Source organism: Belonocnema kinseyi, chromosome 1 (assembly GCF_010883055.1).
Source record: "Belonocnema kinseyi isolate 2016_QV_RU_SX_M_011 chromosome 1, B_treatae_v1, whole genome shotgun sequence".
Classification (NCBI taxonomy): domain Eukaryota; kingdom Metazoa; phylum Arthropoda; class Insecta; order Hymenoptera; family Cynipidae; genus Belonocnema; species Belonocnema kinseyi.
Genome location: NC_046657.1, coordinates 173,646,774 through 173,664,327, shown reverse-complemented (window position 1 = coordinate 173,664,327; position 17,554 = coordinate 173,646,774). Strand labels below are relative to the sequence as shown.

Below are 17,554 nucleotides of genomic sequence, written 5' to 3'. Positions count from 1 at the left end.
CCCCCCCGAGCAGCCATGTTTGTTTTGATCTCGCAGCGCCACTCTACCTGCGGTGGACGTTTTTTTTGCCAATTCTGTCGTGATTTGGAAGAACACCGTTAACTGCAAATCGGATAAAGTCACCTGAAGCAATTAACGGTAGTCGGCTCAAGGGCCTTATCCAAAATGCAGTTAGCGGTGTTCTTCCAAATCAAGACAGTATTTCTCTTCTATTTGTATGCACATGCCAAATACTAAGATTTTTAAATTTTTTACGATATTGACTAAGTTCTAATTGAATTTGCTTGAAATTTAAGAAAAATACATATATCAAACGATTTTTTTATCATAATCTCTGCAAAACAAATGACCAACTTCAATTTTTTAAATTAGACTAAATCAGAGTGATCAAAATTGAATAATGTAGTTGGCAAATAATGTTTCATTCGAAGCGATTACAATTTTACAATTAAAAAGTTGTCAAAGTTAAAGCTTTATTATTTAATGAAATATTAGTAATTATTAACCACTTAATTAACTATAAATATAATATCACATTTGAAATCTTAGGTAAAAATCTTTTCAAATTAGTATTAATAATTTATCGTATCGATATTCGGGAAAAGTTCCACTAAAAATAATAGTTATATCAATTATTATTAAACTTTTGATAAAAAATAAAAATGGTAACTACTATATTCAGATTTCCTTTCATCTGAACCGAAAAAAGTAGAATTTTAGTCTACGATTCTAATTAAATATATATATATATATATATAAAAGCAATGAAAATTATGTGAAATATTAATAATATTGATATTGAATAACTCATAATATAGAATCTATTGAATTGAAGATCATACTCTAATTATTATTATATAAACTCCTTACCTTTAAAAACACAATAACGAATTTAAATTTAAATAACATGGATCAAAATAATTAGGTATAATTATTCACAGTATTAATTATAAATTAATTAATAATTATATTATTCTACGAACTGGAAATAATAAATAAAAAATTATCTTTATTATGATAACATTTTCTAGTTGAGAAAATCATTAAAGCCAAAGCTTGGTTAAATAATTAATTTTAAAGGAATAGATTTGATACATCTTTCTTAATTCATTATTTTATTATGTATAATTGTCACCAACTCCGATCTTCTCTGCCGACTTTATCAAATTGTACCCTGTTTTACCAAGTTCATAATTCTCAAATCTGCATTAATTTCAAAGATCGTTTTGCTGCCCCATGCGTTTGCGCCAGGGGCAGCGGCTCCCTTCGCCTCCCCCTAGCTACGCCACTGCATGAATTGCTGGACGAAATATTTTAATCACACAATCTAAAGACAATTATACCGAACCTTTCAACTCGCTTTTTCCCTAAAATGTTCTTGTTGTTCTTTGTAATTGGAAGTGGAGATTATTTTTTCTCTCCTGAAACTGGCGCGTCGTGTACAGTACACGAGGGTATGCCATAGGCTTGGTGCATGGACATAGGAATAAGAGGGGACTAGCCACAGGCTCCCTAACTATGGCGCGGGGGTCAGCCGACTTGAATTGTAAATTCTGCGCAGGAAATTTGAACAAGAAACACAGAAATGTTTATAAGCGATAAAAACAATCTTAATTATGGATGATATAGATGAAGTAGCAGATGAAAAATTAGATAATAATGAATAAATATAAAAATAAGTTTATAAATGATAAAATTGAATATTCAATATGAAAGAATAATATATAAACTAAATAAAAATAAAAAATAAATTGAAAAAATAAGTATGTAATACATAATATCGAACTGTATAATGATAAGAAAAAACACCTTTTTTCTTGCCGGAATATAATTATTTTAATAACGAAGTATTGCGATAAATACATACAGTTGCAAAAATTATGTAAAATATATACATTATTTACACATATTTTGTGTAATTTGCCTGAATTGATTTCAAATCATGCAGGCTGAACACGATTTGATGCAATTTTTTTTAGAGTTACGAGTATCCGAACTTTTAAAAGTCGTAACGCATTAAATAAGGAAATTGTCTGCAGGGAAGAAAGAATTTTTTGTTACTCAAAAATTATTATGCCCATATTGTGCGAAAACAAGATGGGATACGAAAAAAAAAATTACCGGAAATTTTGAAAGAAACGGAAGATAGAGTAAAGTGCCAAGAGTCTTTTCTTTAGAGCGTTTTAAAAGGAATAATTGAGCTTATTTGTCTTTTCTCGTATCTCATCTTGTTTCTGGGCAAAATTTAAATTATTATTTTCCAGGAATAGGTAGTCAGATAATGACAATAGTACCAACGTAAAAGAAAATCAAGAAACAAATAAACGCCGGCCTTTTTAAAAAAATTGAGTTCCAAAATTTTCAGAAAAATCACCGCTTTTTTGTCAGTTTCAAGAAATTTCTACATTTTGTTGTAAAATTCCAAATAGAATTATGAGAAGTACTAGATTGAAAAAAATATAATATCTAAATCCGTTTAGAAACTGCAGTATTTTAAATCAAAAAATCTGAGTTGAGCATTATTATTTGAATTTAATTTATGTATCAATTTATTTGTCGTACCTGTTTTTTCATACCATTAAAGATAAAATTATTGAGACAAAGTGCCTAATTCTACATCATAGTTCTGCTGGGTTTTTATATTCTTTAAACATTCGAGGAAATTTTTGGTCCATCGAGCCGGATCCTTATTAGCGCAGTTTGGCGAGTTCACGAATGTTTGACTTTTTGGTGCATTTTACTACAAGGCTTTGTGAGTGCAGTTGTAACAATTAAACAGTATTTAGTGATAGTGTTCTTCCCAGTACTATTCGGAGTAACTTGTGAACGTTGAGGATTGCAGTGTTAAAGTTGAGTGCATTGAAAACTGATAACTGCATAATATAAAGAAAATCGAGAGAACCTTCGACTTTCAAAGGATGGATCCAGGTTCGTAAGTTGCTTATTCGTGTATGACGATATGCTTAGTATCTCAACGCGTCATTGTCCTTGGTAACGAGGCTTGTTTACTATTCCGGGGGAATGTCAACTTCAAGGAGAAATAATAAATAATTTAAAATATTCTGATTCTAATTTTGAAATATTATTTCGCAAATGAGTTTCTAAATGGTATCAATGAAACCAGTGCTAATTGAAAAATTATCATAGCTCATTTATTGACTATTATTAATTGCCCACGTGTTTGTTCGAAAATTGTCTTGTGAATTTCGAATCGTTTCACAAGACTTTTAAAGAGCTTGAAATTACAATTCATGACTCTCGTGTAATTTATCATTCATGTAAATAAATCGCGACAGTGCTTTCGTATCATTAGTACATCGCGAACCTTAATATAAGTCAACCTTTGAGACGTCGACTTAATGCTTGAATCATTTCGTTCGTGTTTTGCAGTTTTTCTGTTGTGTTTTGCAGTTTTTCTGTTGTGTTCTGCATTGACGTCAAAATGTCAATACAACAGGCGGAAATATTCCTTCTCGAACAACCGAAACTTGCTTATCGTATTAAGGACTCGTTTCAAGGAGTTCGAATTCCTCATACGCGTGGTTTGTTGACAGCTCGGTTATAAACATTGGAAGCGAATTTCGTGAAATTTCAGTCGCAGCATTTGGAATTATTAAAATCCCCACTTACTAAGGACACGGAAAACTTCAAGGATGACTTGTCATCACAAGTTGAGGAGTGGTATCAAACTTTAAAGGGATTGTACCTCGATGCATTCATTGCACGTCCATCTCCTGATGCAAATGAATCATCAATGAATGTCACCCCTCGTATTTCTTCTAATTCCACTAAATCGTTTCCGAAAATAACTTTGTCGATATTTTCAGGTGATTACACTAAGTGGTCGAATTTCTCAGATTTGTTCAAATCATTAATCGACAAAAATCCGGAAATCGCGGATGTCGTCAAATTGCATCACTTATAAACTAACATATCTGGTGAGCCAGCTCAGTTATTAAAAGACGTTCCTGTCACGAATGACAATTACAAGCGCGCGTGGAAGTTGTTGGTTGATCGATATGAGAATAAGCGAATTCTAATTAATTGTCACTTATCGGCTATTTTTGCCTTGTGACCTCTGTCAGTAGAATCAGCTTTCGGTCTTAAACAACTGGTCAATACCGCAATAGAAAATTTAGAAACTCTTAAAGCACTGGATTGTTTGATTGACAGTTGGTCTCCCTTTCTGGTTTTCTTTTTGAGCAATTGCTTGGATCATCAGACTCGACGTGAATAGGAAACGTCACTTGGTGACTCAACCGAATCTCCTTCTTACCAATCCTCGCGTAAATTCCTCAGCAACAGAGTGCGTACTTTGGAAGTGCTTGAAGGAAATTGAACAGAAACTGGTGCTTCATCTTCATCATCCAAGGATTCCTCAATTTCAAGGTCTTTCTCAAACTCTCAGGCATCGAAACGGAACAAGGGTTATCGTGGTTCAACAAAGGGCGTAGAAGCTACATCTCATGTCACTACTGACCAGATCGATGATCAAGATCGAAAGTGCTACCACTCTGGACAGCAGCATTTCTTAATGTACTGCCCACAATTCCGAGCATTGAATGCACTGCAACGATAGGAGCTGGCTTCAAAGAAAAAACTATGTTACAATCGTCTACGTCAGCGTCTAGGAAACGAGTGTTCGTTATCGAGAAAGTGTCGTATATGTGACAAGAAACATCACACCATGCCTAAGGGGCTGTTCCTACAGCTATTATACGAGTCACTTCAAGTAATGGTACCTCAGAGTTAGTGCACACTCTCCTTGATATCGGCTCAGAAGTTTCAGTTGTTTCAGAATCTCTCGCACAACGTATCAGGCTACTTCGCTCGAGTTGTGACTTGGGCCTTTTAACTGTAGGTAAAAAACGTGCATCCATGACAAATGGTGATGTTTCATGGATTTTATCCCCATACTTTAAATCTCATTTTAAATATCATTTAGAAGCGCTTGTGCTTCCGCGTTTAACTCCGTATCTCCCACATTTTCAAATGGATACTGGAGAATGGCCTCGCATATCTGGATTGCGTTTGGCGGATCCAGACTTCGGTAGATATAGGATAATCGTGGTGATCATAGGAGCAGATGCCTATTTATATTTACTCCTCCCTAATATTCGTAAATTAACTCTTACCGCTCCTGTTGCACTGGAGACCTATTTTGGTTGGATCTTATCGGGAAAAACTATTAGCAGTTCATCAACAGATTTTAGCTATGAATCTAACACAGCCGTTGGAATGCATATTTCTTTACAGGGAGACGTGACTTTTGATCTTCAAAAATTTTGGAAGAAACAAGAGATTTCCCCTAAAATCGTGTTGGCAGCTGATGATCAGGAGTGTCAGGATTTCTTCGTTTCTACTCATTCTCGCACACCTGAGGAGGGAAGGAATGTGGTTCAGCATCGCAAAGAACGTCGCCTCGCACGTGACTTACCTATTTTTGAGGCTTATGATGAGTTCCTCGCGGAGTATCTCAAACTTGGTCACATGGTTCCCGATAACGAGACTTGAGTTCGTCGAGATAGTTCTCGATCGTTTTACTTACCACATCATGGAGTTTGGAAGACTTCAAGTACAACTACTCAGCTTTGAGTGGCCTTCAATAGTTCTCAGCGAACAGAAGTTGGAATTTCGCTTAACGAATGCTTCCACGTTGGACCTACTATTCTAACCAACTTAATGGATACTGTACTGCATTGGAGACTCCATGTCATCGTTGTGTGTGCTGATGTCGGGAAGATGTATAGACAGATTCAGGTGAATCGAGATGACCAAGATCTTCAACTCATCCTTTGGAGAAAATCACCCGAGGACCCAGTTCAAACTTTTCGTCTAGCAACGGTCACATATGGATTGTCGTGTGCACCTTGTCGCGCTCTTCGATGTCTACAACAACTCGCAATTGATGAGGGACAATACTATCCTCTTGCCGCCAAAGCAATTCGAAGGGAGACCTACGTGGATGATATAATCACAGGTGCGGATACCTTGGAAGAAGCTATGCTTCTTCAGAATCAGTTACATCATCTAGTCAAATTGGGCAGATTTCCCCTTCGAAAGTGGATGTCGAATGATCCTAAACTATTAAAGAAGATACCTGAAAAACATCAGAAATCATCGCAAACCAAGTATCTTCCAACTCTATAAGCTGTTCAAATGCTAGGTCTCATTTGGAATCCAGAGAAAGATGTCTTCGCATTTGATGTTGATCTACCAGCTCGTGTCCCTGTCGTAACAAAACGATCAGTTCTCAGCCAGATAGCTCAACTTTTCGATCCCCTGGGTTGGTTGAGCCGAGTGATTATTATAGCCAAGATCTTCATCCAATTGCTGTGGCTCTCAAAGAATTCTTGGGATGATCCTCTTCCGATAAAAGGTCATAATCGATGGCTTGAATATCGAGACAATCTTCGTTATTTTTCAGGGATTGAGATACATCGTTGGATCGGATTTCGTTCGTCTTCTGGTTCTCACAAACTACACGGATTTTGCGATGCCTCGGAAAGACCTTACACCGCTGTTGTTTACCTTCTTTCCATGTCAGCTTCTGGAGAATCTGATGTGTCACTTATGGCTTCCAAATTTAAGGTATCTCCCGTGAAGCAGTTGAGCTTGCCGCGACTTGAACTATGTGGAGCAGTTCTATTGGTTCACCTAATGCAGTATGTGCAACATACATTCAAGTTGGATGTCCCTGTACATTTATGGAGCGATTCAACTGATACTCTTGACTGGATTTAAGGACATCCTACGAGATGGACGACTTTCATAGCAAATCGGGTGTCTGAAATTCAAACTACGCTTCCTTCAGCACTCTGGCATTATGTATAATCAGCGAGTAATCCAGCTGATTGTGCATCGCGAGGCATTATTGCCAATAAATTGGATCGCTTTTTACTTTGGTGGAAAGGATCGGATTGGTTAACGTCATCATCTACCTGGGCAGTCCAACATCTGTCAAAGAAGAAGAAGAATAATGTGAACATGGAAGAACGAGAGGTACAAGTCAACACAGCCACCATCATTCCATTGTTGTGGGAGTTTCTTCATCAATTTTCTACATTGCAGAAACTTTTACGAACTACAGCTTGGCTAATGAAATTCCTGCTATACCGTTTTTATCTATCAGACCCGATGAAAACAGTGGTGACACCCTTAGAACTTCATTATGCAAACCTGGCCTTGATTCGTCATGAACAACATCATTATTTCGGTGCTGTTATTAACATCTTGATATCAGGGAAGATCTCTCCGAAGAAAAAATTGGCTCGATTAACACCTTATATTGATGCTAAATACCTTCTACGAGTAGGAGGTCGTTTAAAAAACTCTATTCCGAATCCAGACGAGAAACACCCTCTCTTTCTTGCTTCATAATCTACGTTATCGACTCTACTTGTCGAGTATCATCATCGAAGTTGTCTTCATGGTGGTGTTCAGCTCACCTTCGGAACCTTGAGGCAGCAGTACTGGATTCTGAAAGGAAGGTCTGTCGTCAAAACATTCATTCCACCTGTGCTGTGCACTTGGGAGTAGTATCCGACTATACGGCAAATGGCTTTCTAGCGGTCTACACTAGATTTGTTTCTTCTCGTGGAATAAGCGAAACATTATCCAGTGACCAGGGAACCAACTTCATTGGTGCTGACGCCAACCTTCGAGCCATGTTTTCTTCAGCCTTAAAACAATCAAAATTCGTTGCTTCAGTGCTTGCTGCTGATGGCACTGAGTGGAGGTTCAATCCACCAGGTACACCTCATTTTGGCGGACTTTAGGAGGCAGCTGTGAAGTCTTCTAAACACAACATTCGCCGAGTTCTCGGAGATAGAACGTTGAGATTCAAGAAAATGAGCACCTTTCTTTCCTAAGCGGAGGCTTGTTTAAATTCTCGTCCTCTGCAAGCTATGCCTGATGACCCTGAAGACCTCAGCGCACTTACTCCAGGACACTTTTTATCGGAGAGCGTCTCAATAACATACCGGAACCGAATTTGCTTGAGATGCCTGTTACTCGCTTAACTCGTTGGCAACTTGTTCAGCAAATGCAGCAGCCTTTTTGGCACCGGTGGTCTTCTGATTACCTGAAGGAACTGCAACCCCGATCCAAATGGAAATCAACCTGTCCATCGATGGAAATTTGTGACCTAGCTCTCATTCGAGATGAGAACCTTCCACCTACCAGATGGGCCTTAGGTCGTATCATCGATTTACATCCAGGATCTGATGGTCTTGTGCGTGTAGTGACTCTTCGCACGAAGGGTGGTGTTTTAGAAAGGCCTACAGTGAAGTTGTGTCTCCTGCCAAAGGCATTGAAGGAAGTGGTGTAACTTTTACAAGTCGATTTTCTAATTTTTTCACCATGTTTCAGTTTTTTGTGTTATTGTTATGTTATGAATGCATGTATAAGATTATTTTTCTTTATCATTTCGTTCAAATGATGTTGGCGGAATGTTTGGAATGACTGATTTGTCTATTTTTAATGTTTTTTTATTCCACATTATGTTTTATCTATCACATATTTATTTAATTGTCTGTTATTCAATTTTTATCTAATTACTTTCTCTTCCATATAAATCTTTCTATTCGCAGTGTATTGTTTTTCAGCAAATAAACTTACTGACCGCGTTTGTGAGTGAGTCTTTGAACTCATCAGTCATCGTAACACAAGCGAACACGGAAGATCTTGATTTTTCTTTTCGTGAATCAAGACGGGCTAAATAGTTATTAATTACCTTTTAAATAAAGACGGCTCTGAGTTGAGCATTATTAGTTGAATTTAATTTATGTATCAATTTATTTGTCGTACCTATTTTTTCATACCATTAAAGATAATTATTGAGACCAAGTGCCTAATTCTGCATCACATTTCTGCAGGTTTTTTACATTGCTTAAACATTCGTGGACACAAGGTTTTGTTAAGTGCAGTTCCATTTTTATGAATTGCTGTTACCAGTATATTTTATATTTAACATAGATTTAGGTTTATTTATTAAAAATAAAAATGTTTCTTTTACTCACTTGTGAAACATATCCGTCACACTTTTCTTCTAATTCTTCTTTACAGTGCCATTTTTACAAATGGGAACTATACAATTCATCATTTTTTCTAATAATGATTTATCACAATTTAAAAATGGTTACATTGCGAAATTCGAAAAAATAAATGCAAACTTGTACCAAAAAAATGATCGCAGCTGTACACAATATATGTATACCTATATATACAATTTTTACAATCAAATATGGCGGTCTTCCTCCCTGCGAATCAGCCCCGCAATGAGATGCCTAGTCCCCTCTTATTCCTATGTCCTTGGCTGGGTACAAGAGCGAAAAGCGGGGGACTCGACTGTCTTCCCAAGTTACTCACCAGGCAACAAAAAAGTTTTCAACTGTGAAACTTAAAGGAAACAAAATTTGTAATTTAATATTTTAAAAATTTGAAGACATTGAATTTTAATTATTATAGTTTAAAGTTGTACAAATGTTCCGCGTCAAGGCAAAAAATTCATTAATGCAATAAATAACAAAAAAATTGTCATTCATAAATTAGCGAACAAAATTTAGATCTGCTTTATGTGCCACATTTAAATAAACTGAACTAATATATTTAGGATAATATAAAAACCAAATATTGTTCCCTAAAAATTGGAAGATGTTCAACATCAATTTTATTATTTTTTTATAGCAGTCAAGTATATTAAACATGTGTGTGTGTGTGTGTGTGTGTGTGTGTGTGTGTGTGTGTGTGTGTGTGTGTGTGTGTGTGTTAGGGATTAAAGAGGAGTGTCTACGAAATAAGACAATAATGATACATTTTATTTTCACCCCTCCCCCCCCTACCCACCATCCACCCTGAATCACCCCAAACATGACCCAAAAATATAAAATAAGCATTTTTACGTATAACTGTTAATTGTTAGCAAATTCTGTCGTCGTTTCCATACAAATAATTACCACTGGACAATTTAGATATTTCACACTACTTTTTAAACAATGTTTAATTGTTCAAACAAATGTAAATTAATTGAACAATAATTTTTCCCCAAAAAATGTAAAAATAATCTGTTTTCTTATTGAATAGTAATAGTTGGCAATTGCTTTAAGTATTACATTTTGTTTTAAAAAATATATAATTATTTAATCAATTAATTATTGTCTATTTATTTGCTCTAGCATTTTTTTTATAACTTAAAGAAAATAAAATAAAACAGAACACATCCAATTATTCTTCCCATTATTAAATAAATCATAAAGGTCATAATAAAATTCAAATGATAAAAGTGCATTTATTATTGCATTCTTTATAGTCTTACAATCTTGAATATGATTATAATATAAAAATGTACATTCAAGAATGCAAATTATCTCTCTCAATCTGAATCAGCGATAAGTATACCGCTAATTTAAATCAGCGTATATACGCTGGCAAATCAGTGAAATTTAGCTGTTCATCAATGAAACTTCATTGATCAGCAGCTAAATTTCGCTGTTTTAGCAGCGTATGTACGATGATTTGAATTGGCGGTATGCTTATCGTTGATTCATATTTAGAGAGATGATTCAAGTTTCAACATTTTTCCTGAACAAGATTTATGAGGACGAAGTGCAATATTTTAGGTCATTTATAATAATTAATATGATAAACACATTACTTTAGTTAACTTTACACAGTTAGTACAATTTATCTAAAATGATTTGAATAATAAAACGCATAAGACAAACCAATTGTGAAATTGACGAAAAAATTGAAAGTTACGAATACAATTAAGCAATGAAAAAATTGTTAATACATTTTTCTATATACTGAACCGTCAGAAAAATAATTGGATGTGTTCTATTTTATTTCCTTATTCTTTAAGTTTTTGAAAAAAAACTGCTAAAACAAATAAAAATTGTTTACAGAAAGAGACATATGTTAAAAATTAGAAGAAATATATCAAAATTATTTAATTATATAATGTTTTAAAATACTTTAATGCTATAAAAATAATAAATTTGATGTTGGACGTCTTCCAAATTTCAGTGAACAACATTTGGTTTTTATCTTCTCTTAAGGGTGTTGGTTCAATCCGACTTTGAATTTTTTTGTAGGTACGGCTCTGATTCCATATATATTTTTTCCAAAGGATTTGCGAACGCAAGAAAGAAAACTTGTCGAATATCCGGGGTTTTGCGAGATCATCGGATCAAGAAAATATTGAAAAATCGAACCTTTTGCTGAGGAAATCATTATTTTCATGATAAATATGAATTTTGCGAATGATAGAAATCAGTGGGTAGCAGGCGACAGCATTTGAACTGTTAGAATCGTTTGCTAATTTGCGTTTTTACTCACAATTCTGACATTATAGAAAAATTCTAGAGACCAAGCGATCTTCCAAAGGCCAGGACTTGATGATAGTGTCCCCAAACTTTGCGAAATACGTTGCAAAATGGAATAAAAAGCAAAGAGAACTGATATGCCTGTCTCTGTTTTTGTAACTGCATTTGTAATCAACGTCCAGGCTAACTGTTCGCGGTATCGGTGCGCCCTTCGTTATCGACCGTGGATAAAGACTACAATTCTCAAAGAGGAAATCTCGTCTGGGACATTGACTTTTTGATAAGACTATCATCAATCGATATTACTTCAAAAATATCGAGACACGTGTCCCGGATTTTTTCGTCTCTTGTAAGAACTATGAGCGTTTGTAAATCACATTAGCTCCGGGTGCAGAACCTCTACTGGTTCGAGCGCATGTACTCCCATCAAGCTCCGCTGGTCTGGTGGAAAAGAGCCTGGCTGATAACCACACTGTTGTGGGTTCGAATCTTTTTCTCAACTTTTTTTTTCGTATTGTAAACATGCCAAATAATAATTTTTAATGCTTCCCCGGCAAATAAATTATTTTTTTGAAAAATATCACTGGGAAATAAATATCATGCAGTCACTTTTCAAATTTGTCATTTATATTTTAAAATTGTATATCTGGAAAATTATGTAATGTCCAAATTTATAGTCGGGCGACTTGATAAGCTTGCAATTTTGAAATAAATTTGCATAAAGCCTAATTTTGAAATTTGATAGTTTTGAAATTTATTGCTGAGTACCTTGATAAATTAAAAATTTATAAAGAAAAGTCCAGATACGCCAGTTTTGTAATTTTGGAATAATGATGAACGTGGAAAATTGTACAATATCCGGAATAGTTATTAGGCAACTTGATAATCTTGGGACTTATAAATAAATTTGCAGAGGGCCTAATATCGAAATTTGATGGGTTTCAAATTTGTTGCTGGGTAACTCGATAAATTCAGAATTTATGAAGAAAAGTGAATATTTGCCAGTTTTGTAATTTTGGAAAAATTTTCTATGTAAAAATTTCTTCAAAATCCAGAAAAGTTGTTGGGTGACTTGATAAACTTCCGATTTATAAATAAATTTGCAGTGAGCCTACTTTTAAAATTTTTCTAATTCTAAATTTGTCATGTTGAAATTTATTCCTTGGTAACTTGATAAATTTATAATTTATAATCAAGTTATAATTTTAAAACTGGGTAAATTAAAAAATTTACATACAATCATAAATTGGTTTATCTATCAAATTTGTGCGTTTGCAGATGTTATCTGCAAAAAAGTCCATTTCAATATTTTGTAGGAAATTGTATTCACATTTTTTGTTTTTATTTCCCAATTGAAAACTGCCTGATCTTTGACTGATTCTCATTTCTTCCGTCGCTGCAATGAACAGTGCATCATCCAGCTACGTGATAATCTATGACGATTATCCCCCGCAAAAATGTAAAAAAAATTATGATTATACAAATAAATTATTCGAAAATTGTCTGCATGATATTTATTTCCCAGTGATATTAACAAAAAATTATTCGCCTGGGAAGCACTAAAAATTATTATTTGACATGTTTACAATACGAAAAAAAATGAGAAAAAGATTCGAACCCACGGCAGCGTGGTTATCAGCCAGGGACACGTGTCTCATTATTTTTGAAGTAATATCGATTGATGATAATCTCATCAAAATGTCAATGTTCCAGAAGAGGTTTTCCCCTTTGAGAATTGTAGCCTTGACCCACGGTCGATAACGGAGGGCGCCCCGATACCGCGTGTAGAGTGAAGGTAACAGCTAGCCTGGACGTTGATTACAAATGCAGTTACAAAAACACAGACAGGGCATGTCAGTTCTCTCTGCTTTTTGCTCCATTTCGCAACGTAATTTGCAAAATTTGGGGACACTATCATCAAGACCTGGCCTTTGGAAGATCGTTTGGTCTCTAGAATTTTTCTATTATGTCAGAATTGTGAGTAAAAACGCAAATTAGGAAACGATTCTAACAGTTCAAATGCTGCCGCCTGCTACCCGCTGATTTCTATCATTCGCAAAATTCATATTTATCATGAAAATAATGATTTCCTCAACAAAAGGTTCGATTTTTCAATATTTTCTTGATCCGAAGATCTTGCAAAACCTCGGTTCTTCGACAGATCTAAATTTTGTTTGCTAATTTATGAATAACAATTTTTATTGTTATTTATTACATTAATGATTTTTTTGCCTTGACGCGGAACATTTGTACAACTTTAAGCTATAAATGCTAAAAATTCAACAACTTCAAAATTTTGAAAATGTTTAATTACAAATGTTGTTTCCTTTACGTTTCACAGTGAAAAACTTTTTGGTTTCTAATACATTTATTTTAGTAATTGGCCGATTATTAATTAATGCACGTACAACAACTTACAGCCACTTGGGAAGACAGTCGATTCCCCCGCTTGCCGCTCTTGCACACATCCTATATACGCAACGTGCCAGTTTCAAGCGAGAAAAGACAATCTCCACTTTCAATTACAAAAAAAAAATAATAACAACAAGAACATTTTCGGGTAAAAGCGAGCTGAATGGTTCGGTATAATTGCCTTTAGAGTACGTGATTGAAATATTGCGGCCACAATTCATGCGTTTATATGTAGTTTTGATGTAGCTAAATTGACAGCCATTTGAGGGACACGTGGAATACAGGCGAGTCCCACGCTTTCCGCTCCAGCCCCTCGCGTGCACTATACCACCGTGTTACTGTATAGCTCACGCGACTTTCAAGCGAGAAATAACACTCCATTTTCAATTACAAAATACAACAACAAGAAGTATCTTTTCGGAAAAAAGCGAGCTGAACCGACCGGTATAATTGCCTTTAGATTATATGCTTAAAATATGGCGTTCAACAGCTCAACCGTTTACATTTAGTTTGCCCTTTGCGAATTTGGCAGCCGTTATTTTTTTACCTGTTACTCCAAAATTCGAATTTAGGATTAAGATGCATTTTTTGGATGCATTTTCCAATCTTTATTTATCATAAATATTAATTCTGAATATATATAAATCATTCAAAATTAGCGCGCTAACAATGACTAATCGGGTTGTCGGTGCGTCGCACGCGCAATTTAAAAAGTTTCCATGATTGGGGACACTGTACGGCTATTGTAGGCTGTAATAAATGGAACAGGGAATAGAAAAAGAGTACTCCTTATCTTTTTCTAACGGAAGCAGATGGAAGATGAGTAGAACTAATCTCCCAGCCCTGTAAATATAAAAACAAAATGATGATTCGTTACTGTTCTACAGGTTTTTAGTCGCTTGCTTCCTGATGGTCAAGAAAGTTTCTTACAATGCGGCAGGTCTTAATAAAACCACCTTCTCAGCTGCTGCCAATACCCTACTGACTCCTAAATGTTCAAGATGTTTATTGCATGTTGCCTGTAGCCGAAATCATAATCCGAAGTCACAACTTCATGCCTTTATTATTATTATTATTATTATTATTATTTTATGTAGCAGTATTGTTTTAAAGTGGTCAAAAAATCTGTAGATTTGTGACTATTTCTTTCATTTTTTGAATGAATAAAATTTATTCTCTAATTTAATAAATCGAATAAATGTATTTTGAGTTTTATTTCACGTAACCATTGTCTCTACTTTTAAATTCTGCGCGCGTATGTTTGCGCGCGCAGGATTTTCGAATAATGAAAAATATGCAAGAAAAATACAAGTGAGGACCAAAGGTTATTTTTATTTAAACATTATGTACTTAATAAATTTTTATTTCGGGAACTCGCTATTATTTTTATTATTATTCTGAAATTGATTAATTTCTCTTACAGTCGATTTGAAAAGAGAAATTTTCGAGATAATGAATAAATACATTTAAAAAAAATTCTTTTCGTACTTTAGAATTGTAATGAAATTTCAAAAATGATTTTTTAAAACTAGTCTTAAAATTTAAATGAAATTGAGATAAATTTAAAAATTAAATAAAATGTTGTTATTTAAAGAAAAAAGTAACGTACGTTACTTAAAGAAATTTTAATACTATTTGTACTAAATTATGTATGGGGTCTAATTGTTAACGAAACATGCGGATTTCTTTTTTTATGATTTACAGAAGTTTTTAACCATTTGTATACTTTTTTATAGTTAGTAGTTTTTTTTATAAATTGCCTTTTTTGTTAAAAAATTCTTGATTTAAATTAGTTTACGTTAAAACAAAATAATTTCCAACTAAAATAAAAATAATTTTTTACCAAAAAAGACCAATTTTAAACAAAATTTAAAAGTTTATGATAACCATTGTTATGAACAATTCTTGTGCAAAATATGTAAAATTTAAGATTTTTTAAAATTATAATTTCCTTTAATCGGCAGAACGGCTATCGGAATTGTAGGAGTATACTATGTTCCGTTTAAATGTCCCCTGTATCATAATGCAGAAGCCGCCGGTTGAGAACCGTCCAGCTTCGAGACCGAGTCCAGCGCTGAACAATAGAAAAGTGTCGCCGAGGGATCAAGCAGGCTGTGGTACCCTGAGATTGTCTTAAGCCAAAAACTCATATATTCTTTTTCATAATGGAACTAATTTTGTTGAATAATATTTTTTTTTTGTAAAAAATTCAACTATTTTTTTAAATTTCGTGCTTTTCGAATTAGAAGATTCATCGCTCTTGATTGAAAATTGGTATTTTTTCAATTAAAAATTTATGATTTTTGATCGAAAATTAAATTTTAGTGTTGAGCATTTGTCTTGTTGGCTGAAAAATTCATCTTTATGCTTGAAAATACTAATCTATTTTGATCGAAAATTAAAACTACTTTCTTGGATAATCATCTTTTTTCGTATATTCAACTATATTTTTGAAAATTTGTGTTTTTCGATAGAAAATTCGTCCTTTTTGATTAAAAGTTTCATCTTTTTCTGTAGAAGTCATATTTTTGGTTGCAAATTCATCTTTTTTGCTTGAACATAAAATGTTTTGTAAAAAATTCGGCTGTTCTCTAAAAAATTTTAATTCCTTCTTTTAATTCAACTGTTTGGTTGAAAATTCTACTGTTTTTGGTTGAAGTTTAATATTTTTTGTTTAAAAATTTGACCATTTTGTTTACATTTAAACTTTTTGGTTAGAAATTCAACTAATTTAGAAAAAATTTAATTATTTAATCAAAATTTAATTATTTTGTCAAAAATAATCTTTTTTGGTCGAAAATTCAACTGTTTTGTTGAAAATTCCTCCTTTTTAATTAAAAATTTTACTTTTTTGGTAGTAGTGGCATATTTTTAGATAAAAATTCACCTTTATTGGTTGAAAATAAACTGTTTTTATTGAAAATTCATCTTTCTTCTGAAAAATTCAACTATTTGGTTGAAAATGCAACTGTTTTTGGTCAAAGTTTTTTTTTGTATGAAAATTAATTGATTTTGTTAAAAATTAAACTTTTTCATTGGAAATGCAACTGTTATTGGTTAAAATTTAATCCTTTCGTTCTGAAATTAGACCATTTCCTTGAAAATTCAACTGTTTTGTTAGAAATAGAACTCTTTTGTTGAAAATTTGATTATTTTGTGAGAAATTTAACTTGTTTATTTAAAAAAATCATATATTCTGTTTCATAATTGAACTAATTTTTTTGAATAATTTTTTTTTGTAAAAAATGTAACTTTTTTCGTTAATTTCGTCCTTTTAGATAGAAAATTCATCCCTCGTGATTGAAAATTGGTATTTTTTAAATTGAAAATTTGTCTTTTTTTATCGAAAATTAAACTGTAATTCTGAACATTTGTCTTTCTGGATCAAAAATTCATCTTTTTGCTTGAAAATACTAATATATTTTGTTCGAAAATTAAAACTACTTCCTTGAAAAATCATCTTTTTTCGTATATTCAACTGTTTTGTTGAAAGTTTGTCTTTTACGGTAGAAAATTCGTCCTTTTTGATTAAAAGTTTCATCTTTTTTTGTATAAAAGTCATCGTTTTGGTTGCAAATTCATCTTTGATAGTTAAAAATAAACTGTTTTGTTGAAAATTCAACTTTTTTCTAAAAAACTCAACTATTTTGTTGAAAATGCGCCTCTTTTTGATCAAAGTTAATACTTTTTTGTATGAAAAATAATTTATTTGGTTAAAAATTTAACTTTTTCATTGAAAAATGCCCTTTTGGCCATTTTCAAAAAATGGTAAATTGCTCGAAATTGCCCTAATATATAATGTATACATATCAATATAA

The 17,554-nt window shown here is 33.3% G+C and overlaps 2 protein-coding genes across 2 annotated transcripts; both read left to right on the top strand.

Annotated features, from left to right (window-relative positions):
* Nucleotides 1-4,992: 4,992 nt before the first annotated feature.
* Nucleotides 4,993-5,514, top strand: LOC117181365. The gene has a single exon (XM_033373960.1). The coding sequence runs from the start codon at nucleotides 4,993-4,995 to the stop codon at nucleotides 5,512-5,514; it is 522 nt and encodes a 173-aa protein (XP_033229851.1).
* Nucleotides 5,515-6,987: 1,473 nt separating this feature from the next.
* On the top strand, nucleotides 6,988-7,380 carry LOC117181355. Its single transcript, XM_033373949.1, has one exon. The coding sequence runs from the start codon at nucleotides 6,988-6,990 to the stop codon at nucleotides 7,378-7,380; it is 393 nt and encodes a 130-aa protein (XP_033229840.1).
* Nucleotides 7,381-17,554: the final 10,174 nt, after the last annotated feature.

What these genes read in the sequence shown, in the direction of transcription:
- LOC117181365 (XM_033373960.1), top strand. Translation starts at nt 4,993, where the DNA reads ATGGATACTGGAGAATGGCCTCGCATATCTGGATTGCGTTTGGCGGAT.
- LOC117181355 (XM_033373949.1), top strand. Translation starts at nt 6,988, where the DNA reads ATGGAAGAACGAGAGGTACAAGTCAACACAGCCACCATCATTCCATTG.